The sequence below is a fragment of the Pantherophis guttatus genome, chromosome 3, assembly GCF_059756535.1.
Source record: "Pantherophis guttatus breed Tessera chromosome 3, ASM5975653v1, whole genome shotgun sequence".
Taxonomy (NCBI): Eukaryota; Metazoa; Chordata; class Lepidosauria; order Squamata; family Colubridae; genus Pantherophis; species Pantherophis guttatus.
In genome coordinates this window covers 198790231-198806891 of record NC_142065.1, presented here as the reverse complement: position 1 = coordinate 198806891, position 16661 = coordinate 198790231, and the positions used below count along the sequence as shown (strand labels likewise).

General features: G+C 42.7%; 1 protein-coding gene and 1 long non-coding RNA gene across 3 annotated transcripts in view; one reads left to right on the top strand and one right to left on the bottom strand.

Annotated features, from left to right (window-relative positions):
• Window positions 1-11943, bottom strand: part of COL14A1 (collagen type XIV alpha 1 chain) — a 151470-nt gene extending 139527 nt beyond the window's left edge. For both annotated transcript variants that reach the window (XM_034422237.2, XM_034422236.2), the window contains exons 1-2: window positions 11415-11943; window positions 1537-1660 (exon numbers count right to left, since the gene is read on the bottom strand). In XM_034422237.2, coding sequence (XP_034278128.2) covers window positions 1537-1636 — 100 coding nt within the window. In that variant the 5' untranslated portion in view covers window positions 1637-1660; window positions 11415-11943. The remainder of the gene's footprint in view (window positions 1-1536; window positions 1661-11414) is intronic.
• Window positions 11944-13608: 1665 nt separating this feature from the next.
• Window positions 13609-16018, top strand: LOC117668440 (uncharacterized). Its single transcript, XR_004592293.3, has 2 exons — window positions 13609-13701; window positions 15598-16018. It is a non-coding gene; the product is annotated as an uncharacterized LOC117668440 (long non-coding RNA).
• Window positions 16019-16661: the final 643 nt, after the last annotated feature.

Sequence of the window (16661 nt, the reverse complement as noted above, 5' to 3'; positions counted from 1 at the left end):
TCTATAGCGTCATTCTGAGGGTAGGAGTTGAAACAGTTTATGTCCAGGATGTGAGGGGTCTGTAAATATTTTCACAGCTCTCTTTTTGACTCGTGCAGTATACAGGTCCTCAATGGAAGGCAGGTTGGTATTAATTGTTTTTTCTGCAGTTCTAATTATCCTCCGATGTCTGTGTCTGTCTTGTTGGGTTGCAGAACCAAACCAGACAGTTATAGAGGTGCTTAAGGTGCTTTATCAGCAATTACTTCTAGTTTCTAGCAAAATCTGACCCATAGCAAGCAATGGGTTCCCTTGATGACCGCAGTATTTGCTTAGCATTCACTTTAAGCTATCACATTCATTTAACAACCACTGCAAAAAAAGTTCATAAAATCAGGTTAAGCCAGATGGTTCCTTTTACAGCCATTAGGAGTTACAACCATAATTGCAGGTTTAATTATGGCTATAACTCGAGGACTGCATACAAAGTTATTTTGAGAATTACACAATACGCCCGATGCATCTTTCCACAATTTGCCAAAGATCAGCACGTCTGCAAAAGACCTTTATCCAAATCTGCACGATTGATGACTCGTCACATCAAAGGCAGCACCGCATATCTTTTTGTACAAATCTATTTCTGCTCTGCGTCCAGCGCCAAAACAAACAGGGACTTGAACTTTCTTTGAGGCAATGGCATGTTACAAATTGTATTGGTTTGCCTTAGGCTCAAAAAAGAAGCAAAATGTAAGTTTACCGCATGGGATGGATTGCATATGAGTTACCTTTCTCTTCTACCCATCTCAGTCCCCTCATCAAACTAACAAAGCCTCCAAGGCAGGGATGAAATGCTATCAGTTCGCTCCAGTTCAGGTGAATTGGTAGTGATAAAAGCTACCGGTTTGGGCGAATCAGTAGTAAAAAAATGCTTTAAAAAGTTAAAAAAAGGTTCCAACGATCACAGCTGTGCCGTGCTGTGATCTTTCTGATGAACCTCTGGATGAGAGGGGTCGGACGGAAGGCATATAATAGGCCCCGAGGCCATGGGCAGCGGTATTCGCCTGAACCGGTAGTAAAAAAATGCTTTAAAAAAGTTTTTTAAAAAGGTTCCGACGATCGCGCAGCACAGCTGTGATTGTTGGAACCTTTTTTACTTTTAAAGCATTTTTTTACTACTGGTTTGGGTGGAATAGGTAATAAAAAATGTTTTAAAAAGTAAAAAAAAAAGTTGGCCATGCCCACTCAGTCACATGACCCCACCACCACCACCAAGCTACGCCAACCAAGCCACACCCACAGAATCGGTAGCTTTTTGCATTTTTGCATTTCACCACTGCTCCAAGGGTTTTTGATCTGAAGCTCAAACACTTTGGCCAACAAATGAGAAGAGAGGACTCATTGGAAAAAAAAAAACCTGTAATGGGGAAAGATGGAAGGGAAAAGATTTAGATTTAACATCTAAATGACTCTAAATAAACTTTGAAGCTTTCTTTTTTTAAAAAAATGAGAATCCTTTTTTGTACCCCAAAGTCCTTACAAAATAATTTCCATATTTACCTTGACTTAAAACAGGATCACTCAGCTGAAGAGACACAGCTATGAAACCTAAGAGGAACCAGCTCGGGGCCTTTGATTGATGGGTGTCCATTCTTCCCATGGTTTACATATAGCATCAACGAACCTGGAAATGTGTAAGCAAAGGATCAGAACTTCAGAGAAAAGGCCTAGGAAGCAAGATTCTTACCAAAGCTAAAAGGTTTATCCTGGAATCCTAGGGATTAGGTTGCAAAATAATAATATTTTCTTTTGCAGTGTACTTTAGTGATCACATGACCTAGGATCACTGCAACTGTTATAAATGCATGTCAGTTGCCAAGCATCCAAATTTTGCTTATATGACCATGGGGACGCTGCAACGATTGTGAGAAATGGTTATACAACGCAGTCTCCATGGTGGAAATTTTATTTATTTATTTGTTTGTTTGTTTGTTTGTTTTCTATACCGCCCTTCTCCCTGTTGTTTCAATGAAGAAAGACGCGTAGGCAGGAAGATGGTTCATGGGAAGGCCCCTCGGTGGGAAGGCACCTTGATCAAGGCACCTCGGTGGGAAGGTACCTTGTGGAAGGCACCCTGATCCCATTCAAAAGGCTCCCTTTTATTGTCATTTTACAACTCCCATGGCAAAACATTAATCAACGTTTACTGATACTGATTGGCTAAAGAAAGCTCGTGAATTCCATATGAACCCCTCGTGTTTCCCTCATGTTCTTCCTGTGACAAACAATGCCTATGTGCTGGGTCCCCATGCCTTGCATATCTGAGATAGGGTCTCTGCCAGACATCCTGTATTTACATTTCTGAAAAGATTAGGACTTTGTGTTAACGTTGTTTACCCAGCGCTTTCTCCTTAGTTCTAGGTTGGCTCTTTCCCTGATTAGTTTCCATCCACTGCTTCTTGTCCTGACCTCAGGTGCTTTGGAGAATAGGTTGAGATATTCAAACACTGCTATCATGTCACCCCTATACCTAGTCCTTCTTTTCATTAAATTAGACATATCCAATTCCTGCAACTGTTCTTCATATGTTTTAGCTTCCAGCCGCCTAATCATCTTTGTTGCTCTTCTCTCTTTTTATATCATGGTGACCAAAACTGGATGTAATATTCCAAGTGTGGTCTTACCAGTGGTGGGTTGCCCCCAGTTCAGACCTGTTCGCAAGAACCGGTAGTAAAACCGGTGGGAGGCTCCGCCCACTGCCCTGGATATCATCATAGGAGATCTGCGCATGCGCGATCTCGTTGCGAACCAGTAGTAAAGGTAAGTAGAACCCACCTCAGGCATTGTAAAACCTGAGTAATAAGAATTTCAGGTTAAATGAACTGATTGTCAGAATGAAGACAGTGAGAGTTAGAATATCTGGACAAAAAATTTACAGTCATTTCTCTGCCGAGAAGTCAAGTAAAATGAGTAGAGGTCTAAACCTTTAAGAATGACACCTTTAGTCTATCAACTCAGGAGCCTGGTGGCGCAGCAGACTAATAGCCTATTATTAACATTCAGCTGCCTGCAATTACTGCAAGTTCGAATCTCACCAGGCTCAAGGTTGACTCAGCCTTCCATCCTTTCTAAGGTAGGTAAATTGAGGACCCAGTTTGTGGGGGCAATAAGCTGACTTTGTATAAATATACAAAAGAATGAAGGCTATTGCTTAACGCACTGTAAGCCACCCTGAGTCTCTGGAGGAGGGCAGCATATAAATCAAATTAAAAAACAAACAAACAAACAAGCAAAAAACTCCTTGTCAGAACTTGAGTTTTTCCACTGACCCATTCTCTAATATGATTTTGAAGCTAATTTAGAATTCAGCTCAAAAACTTCAAGAATTACATCCTTTAGTCTATCAGCTTCCTGTCAGAACATGAGGAATGTTACCATTGAAGCATTCACTAATGTGATTTTGAAGCTAATTTAGAATTCAAACATTTTGTCTTTGGGGCTGGGCAGGAGAACTGACCCAAAGAGAGACTTATATGACTTGCTCACCGGGGTCATTTCAAATGAATGTGAATTCCACAAGCTGCAATGTAGCTACAAAGCTTGACAAGGTCAGTTCAAAAATAGGCAGTTAATTCTGGGAGAGCAGCAACTGTGAATTTACATGCAAAGTTGTAAAAAAAAAAAGCCAGCCATGGTGACCCAGTGGCTAGAATGCAGTATTGCAGGCTAATTCTGCCGACTGCCAGCAGTTCGATTCTCAAGGTTGACTCAGTCCTCCATCCTTCTGAGGTCAGTAAAATGAGGACCCAGATTGTTGAGGGCAATATGTTGACTCTGTAAACCACTTAGAGACGGCTGTAGAGCACTGTGAAGTGGTATATAAGTCTAAGTGTTATTGCTATGTATTTTTTGGGTTATCTTCCTAAAACAGGGGTCCCCAACTCCCAGACTGTGGACCACTACTGGACCATAGCCCGTTGGGAAGAGGATCGCTGAAATGGCAAGTGAGCACACAAAGCTATACAGCAGCCATTGCTATTACATCACTTAGTTCTTATTAATGGTGAATTGCAATTCCTGAATTTATATCCCCTCCTTTCACCAGAAATTCCAAAACTCAAAGGAGAATAGGACTCCACTTCTTATTTTACTCCACAGAGAACAGATCTCACTGATATTTGTACTCTTTGCTTTCGTTTTTTAGCCTTCCATAAAAGGACAGCTCCTCTTACCGCACAATGGCAATTTTATTTTGACCTCGGCTGAGGAATTTTTCTAAGACTCTTTGAAAATCCAAGTGTGCAACATCAACAGGCCACCTTCATCCACATGCCTGTAAACCTTCTCCAAGATCTCTGCCTATTAGGGTTGCATGTTGTGACAGTTGTAAAATGAGTAAGTTACATGATTGAACTGATTTTATGGCATTTTTTGTGGCAGTCACTAAGTGAATGCAGCAGTCATAAAGTGAACATGGCAGTCATTGAGCAAGCCAACAGTTCACTATGGGCAAAGACTGGAAATAAGAGCCAGTTTGAGGCAAAACAGTCATAAAACCTTGTCATGAGACTGTGGGATGCTGCAAACAGCTGTAAATGCAGATGTGTTGCCACACACCCAAAGTCTGGTCATGTGACTGTGAAATGGGCCTAACTGTAGGAATCCAGGTCCCAAATCCCCTTTTTTGTGTCTGTCGTAGCTTCGAAAGGTTGCTAAGCAACCAATCAAAGGATCAGGACTACCTATATATCTTTAAAGAATATTTAAAGCCATGGGGTTTTTTATTTATTTTTCTTCTTGATTATACTTATACAAATATTCCTCAAATAGACATTAAATCCCTAGGCCTATAATGTCCTTGCTCACCCTTTTTAAAAAAAGACTGGCTACTTTCCAGGTCTCTGGCATTAAGCCTTTGCTGAAAAGCAAGTTACATATTTGTGTTTATATGTCATTGATTTCACGTTCACACTCTTTAAGAACTCTTGGATGGATAGATGTCCTCAAGAGCCAGTAATCGGTAACTATGCAGTTCCTGAAGATGTTGCAGAACAGTACTGGTCAACCGTAGCCATTTTAAAATGTGTGGACTTCAACTCCCAGAATACCCCAGTCAGCATTGCTGGCTGGAGTATGTCCAGATCTACAAAGATCAGAACTGTGCAGGGAATGGTCTTCCTTGAGACACTCTATGGGAACAAATCTTGGACTTTGAAAAAGCAGGATATAAAGAATACAGTACTGATTCTTCCAAATTTAATGTTGGAGAAGAATCCTGAGTAAACCACAGATAGCCAAGAAAACAAAACAAAGGATCATTGAACACACCAACTTAAGAATTCTCACTTACTCTTATCCTATTTTGAACCCGTTACGCGAAGATTCAACTCCTTTGAGAAATCATAACAAGAGCCAGTTTGGTCTAGTTGTTAAAGCACCAGGCTAAAACCTGGAAGACTGGGAGTTTTAGTCCTGTTTTAGGTGTGAAAGCCAGCTGGGTGACTTAGGGATGATCATCAGGAGACTATGAATTCTAATCATGCCTTAGGCACGAAAATTGGCTGGGTGACCTTGGGCCCGTCACTTTCTCTCAGCCCAGCTCACCTCAAAGAGTTGTTGTTGTGGGGAAAATTGGAGGAGGAAGGAGTATTAGATATGTTCACCACTTTGAGATTTTTTATAAAAATAATGAATGAGTGAGTGAGTGAATGAGTGAATGAGTGAATGAGTGAATGAATAAATGAATGATTGAATGACTGAATGATTGAATGATTGAATGAGTGAATGAGTGACTGAATGATTGAATGAGTGAATGAGTGAATGAGTGACTGAATGAGTGAGTGAGTGAGTGAGTGAATGAATGCATGAGTGAATGAATGAGTGAGTGAGTGAGTGAATGAGAGAACAAGTGAATGAGTGAGCACATGAATGAATGAATGAATGAGCAAATGAATGAATGAGTGAGTGAATGAATGGATGAGTGAATGCATGAGTGAATGAGTTAGTGATTGAGTGAATGAATGAATGAATGAATGAATGAATGAATGAATGAATGCTGGGAAAGGTGGAAAGAAAAAGAACAGGATGGCCAGTAGCTATGTGGATGGATCTAGTTACAATGGTGATGAGTGGACCATTGGAAGACCTGAAGGCCCAGGTTGAGGATAGATCTTTCTGAAGGAAGTCTATCTGTGTATTTCTTAAGAATAGACTTGATGGCACATGATTGATCATTAGCATCTTTTCTCTACACCTTTCCCCCTTTCTTGTTAGCATTCTACCCATCCTTTGAAGAAAGTTGACTGAGAGCCATGCAGTTCCTTTGGTGCTTAGGAGCTAAGCCACAATTTCCATAATCTTCATTGAGGCAAAGGCAGAGACTGCCTCCTCCTAGCACAGAATAAATAAACAAATCACCCGAAAGGCAAATTCTCACAAATGTCAGGAAAAATGCTTGACCAATAGCAATTCAAGAGTGGAACCAATCCTCAAGAAAGATAATGGACTCCTCCCTGCCCTGGAATATTCAGGGAGAGAGTGTGAACCTATGGTGGATTCTTTAATACGGATTCCCACATCGAGAGGGAGCTGTTTTAAGTGATCCTTTTCCATTATTTGTTTGAATAGGCTAAGTCAGGGGTGAAATGCTCCTAGTTCGGACTAGATCAGGCAATCCGGTAGCGATTGTGGCAGGTGGTTCAAAGAACCAGTAGCGATGGCGGCGCGAAGCTCCGCCACCTGCCTGGGTGTCATTACTTCCTGCTTTTAAAGGTAAAAAAAAGGCTCTGACGATCGCCCGCCACAGCTGTGATCGTCAGAGCCTTTTTTTAACTTTTAAAAGCATTTTTTTACAATCTATTCGGCTGAATAGGTTGTAAAAAAATGGTTTAAAAAGGTAAAAAAAAAAGTTGGTCACGCCCACCCAGTCACATTAAACCCCCCTCCCCATGAAGCCATGCCCACAGAACCGGTAGTAACAAATTTTACATTTCACCACTGGGCTAAGTCCTAAATCACGAATGGCAGTTCAGCATGGGAGGTTCAAAGAAGGCAAGATGGATGCTGCTACGTACGAATCTCAAGGGCCGAGTTCGCAAACCACTGAGCCAAAACCACACAAATCACATTATGACTTAGCAAAAAATCCTTCCATGAACAATGTCAAAGCAGCTTGTGCACTGATCACACGTGGTTGTATTTCAGTGTAATTCTGCACCAGCAGTCTCTCTCTGGGACTCTAACCAGATGTGCTGGAACTGAGCGCATAGAATTACTAGTCCGCCTTGGAAACAGCAGAACTGTGCTCAGGCCCTGTTCACAGGACACTCTCAATCCTGGTATATTCAATGAGCTTCCTTTGTCAGATTCGTACAGGTAGTCCTCGACTTACAACCATTCGTTTAGCGACCGTTTGATGTTATAACGGCACTGAAAAAAAGCGACTTATGACTGTTTTTCACATGACCGGTGCAGCATTCCCTGTGATCACATCATCAAAATTCAGACACTTAACAACTGATGCGGGGGTGGGCTTCAAAAATTTTAGCAAGGGGTTCTCTGCCTGGTTGCTGGGTGGGCGTAGTCATGGTGGGCATGCACCACGGCGGGTGGGGGGAGACTTTTTTCCCTCCCTGGGCTCCGGAGGCTTTCCTCTAGGCTCCGGGAGGATGAAAATAGCCTCCCCAGGCTCCAGAACTTCCAGTAGGCCTGTTTTTCACCCTGCCCAAGCCTCCACATGCACCCTGCACTTACTTGCATCCAAAACAGGCCACGTGGGGACTTCTGGGAGGGGAGGGGCAGGGTGAGGTGGGCGGGGCCAGCCAGGAGTGAGATTTGGGGGTTCTCTGAACTGCACAGAATCTTAGCTAACCCCTGCGAACCTCCAGCAGCCCACCCCTGAACTGACTCATATTTATGACAGTCGCAATGTCCTGGGGTCATGTGAAACCCCCCCCCTTTTGCAACCTTCTGACAAGCAAAGTTGAGGGGGAAGCCAGATTCACTTAACAACCATGTTACTAATTTAACAACTGCAGGGATTCCCTTAACACCTGGGGCATGTAGAAAGGTCATAAAATGGGGCAAAATTCACTTAACAACCATCTGGCTTAATCACAGAAATTTTGGAGCTCACTTGTGGTCATAAGCCAAGGACTACCTGTACAACGAACTGAGGCCAAATAATCTCACCAACCACAGACGTAGCTAAGACATGATTGGCTAATGGGTGTTTCCGGGTGTCACACGGACACAGCCGGACTGTGGGACTTCCTTTTAGACTCCTATTGTCCCCTCAAGAAAGCCACCCATATCTCTAAGAGAAAAAGACTTGGTAAAGACTCAAATCTTAGCCAGATATCTAAAGGAGAGGGAGTTGACAAGAACTCTCGACTTCATTTCTATATGGCTATGGAGATTCTCAGTCATCCAGGTCATGGTTGTCCCAAGGTGCTTTTTTTCAAGAGGCAACTGGACTTTCTTGGTTTTTCTTTGAAGACGTTTCGCTTCTCATCCAAGAAGCTCCTTCAACTGGATGGTGGGGCACATAGGAGAACAAACTCATGAGGACTAGATTCGGGAAAATCCATCTGCATTTAAAAGACTGTTTTGAAGACAGTGAAGTCCACATTTTGGACAGAGAGGAGCTCTGGCATCTATGTCAAAATTGAATAGCCCTCTCTCAACAGATACGACATCACCTATCTCCAGTCTACAACACAGTCCTTTCTGCAGTTCCAAGAAGGCTCCACACCCATTTGCACCATTCAGGTGACCCTGATGCACCGGTGAAATCCAGCTGGATCTATTCGGCTCGCGCGAACCGGTAGCACCAGCAACGGGAGGCTCCGCCCACCCGCCAGGACATCATTACGTCCCGTTTTTTATTCTCTGTGCATGCCGAATCACATTCCTGGACCGGTAGCGAAGGTAAGTGGATTTCACCGCTGCCCTGATAACACAGATAAACCTCCAGGTGACCTTAACCATTCACTAAAAGAATGTGAATGACCAGCTGTCTGCAAGGAGTATCAATCCTCCCATTCCCCACCATTCCTTCAGAACTGAAGAGGCTTCTTGGATGAGAAGCGAAATGTCTTCAAAGAAAAAACCAGAAAGTCCAGTTGCCTCTTGAAAAAAACACCTTTGGGTCTTGACTCCATCATTCCTGCACACATCCATCAGGGATGAATTCCTGAAGCTCAAAAAAGATGTGCAGAGACAGCTCCAGCTCAACCTGAAGCCCTGAGAATCGCAATGACAGACAACTGGCTCTCTGGATATGCTCAATGACACTCTCCTTTGTGATTACAGGTAGTCCTTGATTTATGTCCGCAATTGAGCCCAAAATTTCCATTGCTAAGTGAGACATTTCTTTAGTGAGTTTTATGACCTTTCTTGCCACAACTGTTAAGTGGATGCCTGCAGTTGTTCAGTTAGTCAGACGGTTGTAAAGCGAATCTAGATCGCCCCCCTCCCCCACCCCAACTTTGCTGGCCCGAAGGTCACAAAAGGGGATCACATGATCCCAGAACACTGCAACCCATCATAAATATGAGTCAGCTGATAAAGTAGATTGAGAACTAGATAAAATTATGGATGGAAACATGGAATGAATGATAATGTGAACCGATTCTGAAGTGATTTTATGTATAATGAGAAGCGTATTTCATGACAAGATCAAGGAAATTAGAGGTAAATCAATAGAGGTTAAAATATAGACTTGATGAAATGGGTCTTAAGATTAAGGAATATATATGGAATTTTGATTGATAAAATGATAAAAATTTAGAATGGTGTTTATTTGGTAATGAAAGATTGTATACAAGAAGGAGCTGTGTTTATTTGTGATTTAAGATTTATGGTGATACACTAGAATGCCAAGTGTTTAGAATAAGATGTTAGAATGTATGATAAAAAATTGGTGATTTGATGTCTTTTTTCTTTTTAAAGATGTAAATGGATGAAATTTGGAATCAAATTGGTTAAAGAAGTGTGGGCAATTGTACTTATCTAATACCGGACCAAACCTTTGCTCTTAAAAGATGTATTTTATGTTTAAGATGTTTAAAAACAAATAAAATGTTTATTTAAAAAAAATGAGTCAGCTGCCAGGCGTCCAAATTTTGATCACGTGACCATGATCAAAATGGTTGTAAGCGTGAAAAACCTTCCGAGGTCACTTTTTTCAGTGCCGTTGAACCTTTGAACAGTCACTAAACAAACTGTTGTAAGTCAAGGACTACCGGTACTTTGCTGATGGGGATAGGGGGAGAAAACAGAAGAGGATCGAGGGGCTCAGCCAAGCAGGCAACCTCTCCAACTGGAAAATTAAAGGCAAATCCTGCGGTATCCCCTGGGGGAAAGAAGCAAAGATCAGCGCACGCATGTCACATACCATGGGTGTCTCCCGAATGAACGCAAAGAAAGACAAACGTGTTTAACAAAAAGAAGCAAAATAATCCAGCCCACAGGCAAGCGAGGCACCTCCATCTCCCTTATTAAACCCTTCCTCTCGCCCTGATCCTTACTTCTACCCCATCGTTAAACCTGCCTTTGTTCAGGGGTGAAACTCACAAATCCTTCAAAGTTTCAGATTGGCCAATACTGAACATTTCACGAAGTGCTATGCCCTGCCAGCCTACTTCGATTTAATGCAAATTGATTTAATGGTTGAGGAAAGGAAAGGAAAGGAAAGGAAAGGAAAGGAAAGGAAGGGAAGGGAAGGGAAGGGAAGGGAAGGGGAGGGGAGGGGAAAGGGAGAGGGGGAGGGGGAGGGGAAGGGGAAGGGAGAAGGGAAGGGGAAGGGGAAGGGGAAGGGGATAGGAAAGGAAAGGAAAGGAAAGGAAAGGAAAGGAAAGGAAGGGAAGGAGAAGGGAAAAGGAAAGGGGAAGGGAAAAGGGAAGGGGAGGGGAGGGGAGGGGAGGGGAGGGGAGGGAAAAGGAAAGGAAAGGAAAAGAAGGGAAGGGAAGTGGAGGGGAGGGGAAGGGAAGGGAAGGGAGAAGGGAAAGAGAAAGGGAAAGGGGAAGGGGAGGGGAAGGGAGAAGGGAAGGGGAAGGGGATAGGAAAGGAAAGGAAAGGAAAGGAAAGGAAAGGAAAGGAAGGGAGAGGAGGGGAAGGGGAAGGGGAAGGGGAAGGGAAAAGGAAAGGGGAGGGGGAGGGAAGGGGAAAGGAAAGGAAAGTAAGTGGAGGGGAAGAGAAGGGGAAAGGGAAAGGGAAAGGCTAAGGAGAGAGAGAGAGAGAGAGAGAGAGAGAGAGAGAGAGAGAGAGAGAGAGAGAGAGATGTGCAATGCCCAAAAAGAAGAAAAGGAGTGTTGCCGGGTCTTTTTTTTTTTTTTTTTTTTTTTAAGAGTGAGAAACAGAGAGAGAGAGAATTAAGCAAACTTTTGAAACTGGAACTCTTGTTCTTAAAAAATTCATTGGGAAATAGGAGGACTTGCCTGTAAAAGGACCTTCGCTGAAAGGCAGAGGCGCGCAGCGCTGGGCAAGCAACGAGCAGCAACAAGCGCAGAAGGAGAAGCGGCGTTTTCAAGCGAAACTTTTCCCCCAAAGTTTTTTCTTCTTCTTCTTCTTTTCTTCTCCTTTTTTCCCCCCAGCTCCTCTGCAGCGGCTGGTCTCTCCCCGGCGCTGAAGGAGCAGCAGGGGAAGAGAAAGGAGACACCCAGTTGAGGCTAGAAGGTGGGAAGCGAGGGAAAGAGGGGGGGAAAAAAAGGAGAGGAGGGGGGAAAGTGGGTGGGGGGAGAAATCCAGACACATCAGCAAAGAGGAACATTCATTCTCCTCCCGCCCGCCCCCCCATCTTGCTCGACCCACCCTCTTCTACTCCCCCTTTCCTTACTAATGTCAGAAAGGGGGAACCTTGGAGTTGCCAGGTTGCCCCCAAGGTAAAATTAAAATTAATTGATGATGATGATGATGATGATGATGATGATGATGATGATGATGATAATAATAATAATAATAATAATAATAATAATAATAATAATAATAATAATAATAATAATAAGGGACTCCACGGAATGTAAAATACTTTCTCCAAGTTTGCAAAGTCAAGTGCCAAACCCATTTTAAGAGCAGAGGAGAGGGGAGGGGTCTTCGTTTGGCACCTCAACAGCTTCCAAAGGGAAGCAGGAGAATTTATCAGATTTGGTTTTTGCAGCTCTTCCAAGCTGCAAATACCCCCTTGTGAAAACAGAGAGAGAAGAGATAGGAGGTCCCCGATTGTCCAGGAAAAAAAAAATCTTATTTTCCCAACCGCAGGAGTTAGGTTGAAATGTAGGTAGATATGTATATATTGGAAGCATTTGTATTCGTTTGGAAACATTTATGTAGTCACACAGCAACGCCTTCGATTACAATCATAGTGGATGCTCCATTTGGGGTTAGTTTGGGGTTTTCTTAAATACGCCAAACAGAGCATTGGCTTGAGTAAACCATGGTTATGTTAAGCATGGGTTTGTGTGAGCCACGTGTGCTGTCTGTGCTGTGTGAGACCAATTGTTAATTTGGCGTAGATGATGGACGATGCAAGTGACAGTGGCTTTTCTTCACCCAAATCGCGCTGTTGATATAGGAAGATTTTATTCATTTTATTCATTCATTCATTTATTTTATTTTATTTTGTCAAGCATATATAATATAACAGGTAAAAGTATAAACATAATTTAAATACATGAAAAGAGTAAGTAAAAAAGGAATATTAGGACAGGGATGGTAGGCACACTGGTGCGCTTATGCACGCCCCTTACAGACCTCTTAGGAATGGGGTGAGGTGAGATGCCAACTTTCCAGCTATAGAGAAATCTTCAGCAGATAAAATACTGGTAGTTCTCCACTTACAACAGCTCATTTAGTGACTGTTCAAAGCAGTGGTGAAATCCAAATTTTTTTACTACCGGTTCTGTGGGTGTGGCTTGGTGGGCGTGGTGTGGCTTGGTGGGTATGGCAGGGGTAGGATACCTCAACATCTCCTTTCCCACCCCACTCCAGGGGAAGGATACTGCAAAATCTCCATTCCCACCCCACTTTGGGGCCAGCCAGAGGTGGTATTTGCCGGTTCTCCAAACTGCTCAAAATTTCCGCTACAGGTTCTCCAGAACCTGTTAGAACCTGCTGGTTCAAAGTTACAGTGGTACTGTTTTTCACACTTACAACCAATTGCAGCCTCCCCATGGTCAGGTGATCAAAATTCAGGCACTTGGCAACTGACTCGTATTTATGACTGTTGCAGTGTCCCTGGGTCACGCGATCCGCTTTTGTGGCCTTCTGACAAGTAAAGTTGATGGGGAAGCCAGATTCACTTAACAACCGTGTGACTAACTTAAGATCTGCCATCGTTCACTTAACAACTGTGGCGAGGAAGGTCGTACAATGGGGCAAAATTCATTTAACAAGGGTTTCACTTAGCAACAGAAATTTGGGGCTCAGTTGTAGTCGTATGTCGAGGACTATCTGTACTCCATGGATTGGTATTTGAGGTGTGTGGGGCTATAGGAGTGTTTTTGTAATCTGAGCAACTTTAAGATGGGTGGACTTCAACTCTCATGCTGACTGTGGAATGCTGGGAGTTGAAGTCCACACATTATAAAAGTTGCCAAGGTTTTAAAAACACTGGCCTATAGTTTAAGCAAGTTCAATGAAAGGAGAAGAAAGAAGAAGTCTGTGAACAAAAATTAAGTCTGGCTCACCTTTTCGCATGTTTTCCTCAGTTTAGAACTTCACATACAGGTAGCCCTCAATTTACGGCCATAATTGAGCCCAAAATGTAGGTTGCTAAGTGAGAATTTAAGTGAGTTTTGCCCAGTGGTGAAATCTAAAATTTGTTACTACCGGTTCTGTGGGCGTGGCTTGGTGGGGGAGGGTTAATGTGACTGGGTGGGCATGGCCAATTTTTTTTTTTTACTTTTAAAACCATTTTTTTCTACAACCTCTTCGGCAAAGACGTTGTAAAAAAATGCTTTCAAAAGGCTCTGATCATCCCAGCTGAGTTGCCTGATCGGCAGAGACTTTTTTTCTTTTAAATGCCTCTGAAGATCAGGCAACTCAGCTTGGATCGTCAGAGACATTTAAAAGAAAAAGAGTTTTTTTCTTTTAAATGCCTCGGACGATCCAAGCTGAGTAGCCTGATCAGCAGAGACTTTTTTTCTTTTAAATGCCTCTGAAGATCAGGCAACTCAGCTTGGATCGTCAGAGACATTTAAAAGAAAAAGAATTTTTTTCTTTTAAATGCCTCGGACGATCCAAGCTGAGTTGCCTGATCAGCAGAGACTTTTTTTCTTTTAAATGCCTCTGAAGATCAGGCAACTCAGCTTGGATCGTCAGAGACATTTAAAAGAAAAAGAGTTTTTTTCTTTTAAATGCCTCGGACGATCCAAGCTGAGTTGCCTGATCAGCAGAGACTTTTTTTCTTTTAAACTTTAAAATTTAAAGTATAAATACACAGTTGTTGTAACTGTGAAAAACAGTCATAAGTCATTTCTTTCACTGACATTGTAACTTTGAAATGGTCACTAAGTTGAGCACTATCTGTACTTTCTGTCCTTCTCACATTCTTGGGTTGGTGCATGTTTTAGCTTCAGAAGATTTGCTACTGGCTCTTTTCCTACCATTAAAGCAAAAAACCTACTCACTGCTCTTGTATCTGTTTGATTATTTGTAACATCTAATTAGGCAACATGGTACATCACTGGGCAACAATTTTTGAATCAATGTACCTCAAACTGGCTTACTTGCAGAATGCATCCAAAACCTGGGACCCTTGACTCATTGTCAATTCTGAAGTTGGCCTGAGCGAGGCCATTTTCTAGCTTCAGCGTTGCCACCCTGGAGCTGAGAGTCAAGGAGGGGGGAGTAGAGATAGAGGGGGTTTGTAGCCAAAACAAAATACTTTCTCTTGGGAACCAAGGACATTCCCACAGGTGGTCAGAGAGAGGCAGAGTGACCCAACCAGGCGATACGATGATTAGATCATGTGACTGACTGTTTGAGAAAGGGGAAAAACTTTTACTTTTCACTTGGTGAAAACCGCGGGAATATTCAGAGTCGGTTTTCACCAGCCTGTGCCAATATATTTCCAATAAATCAGTTCTTTGAGGAATCTGCCTGCCTCGGAGTCCTATTTATTATGGGAGTATTACTTGGAACCCTGACACTCCTGTGAGATTGAAATTTGAAAAAGTTGTGACTGCTTCGGTGTTGCTGAGCCAACACAATCGTGTGATCATCCTTTTCAACCTCTCTTCTAGCTTCCTACAAGGGAAGTCATTGGGGAAGCTGTCAGGAAGTTAAAAGTGATTCCTACTTCCTCTGGGTTAAACTGTTATTCTCCTGCACTGCAATCCCGATTAAAAAGATAGGAAATGGGGAACTAATTTTCATTAAAACTCTGCTTAGGACAAAAAGAGAGAAATCAATGCTCTCATTGAACAACATATTTAAGGCTCATCTGGCTTGGCCCAAAATTTATATGGAAAATGCTACATCATTCATGACTTTTATGGGAAAAACCCTAGAGAGCCTCATCACGTATTAAAATATGGCAATAATATACGGATATTTCTTTTACTATACTCTACGTTTCCAAGAAGTTGCAAAAGAACTTAACAGCGGTCTCTTTTTCCCCAGATGTTCACAGCTGTTTTCCAGTTATGGAGATGACCAGTATGGAGCAGATGACAAGGATGGGAGATTTAAGTTTCCTTTGACATCACAATGTGCAACAGAGCACCAAAAATACCTGAGCAATAAAATCTGGCGGGCGTATTCTTTGGAATGCCCTTAGTGGAAATGTTCCAGTTTTTGCCATAAGCAACTTCTATTTGCTCTGGTTTTTCTCTTTTCTTCTTGAGAGACTTTAAGGCAAAGAGAGCCAGTTTCAACATTCAATTGATCTTTAAAAAATCACATCCTGCAGATATGGGGAAAATGCTAAGAAGAAAAGGGGGCAAAAGCAAAACTTTTAAGGAGGGGACGAAGTCTTACCCTGCCAATAAGAAATCCCATCTGGGTACATCTTGAGTAAAGATAAAACTAAGAATACAGATCGTCCTCAGCTTACAATCATTCATTTAGTGACCATTTGAAGTTATAACGGCACTGAAAAAGTGACATTTTTCACACTTATGACCATTTCAGCACCTCCATGGTCAGGCGATCAAAACTCAAACACTTGACAACTGGTTCCTATTTATGACGGTTGCAGCAGTGGTGAAATACAATTTTTTTTACTACTGGTTCTGTGGGCGTGGCTTGGTAGGCGTGGTGTGGCTTGGTGGGCATGGCTTGGTGGGCGTGGCAGGGGAAGGATACTGCAAAATCTCCATTCCCATGCCGCTCCAGGGGAAGGATACTGCAAAATCCCCATTCCCTCCCCACTCTGGTATTTGCCGGTTCTCCGAACTGCTCAAAATTTCCACCACCGGTTCTCCAGAACCTGTCAGAACCTGCTGGATTTCATCTCTGGGTTGCAGAGTCCCAGAGTCATATGATCCACTTTTGTGACCTTCTGACAAGCAAAGTCAATGGGGAACCCAGATTCACTTAACAGCTGTGTTACTAATGGAACAAGTGAAGCAGTGATTAAATCCATTTTTTTTTTACTACTGGTTCTGTGGGCGTAGCTTGGTGGGCATGGTGTGGCTTGGTGGGTGTGGCAGGGGAAGGATACTGCAAAATCCCCTTTCCCTCCC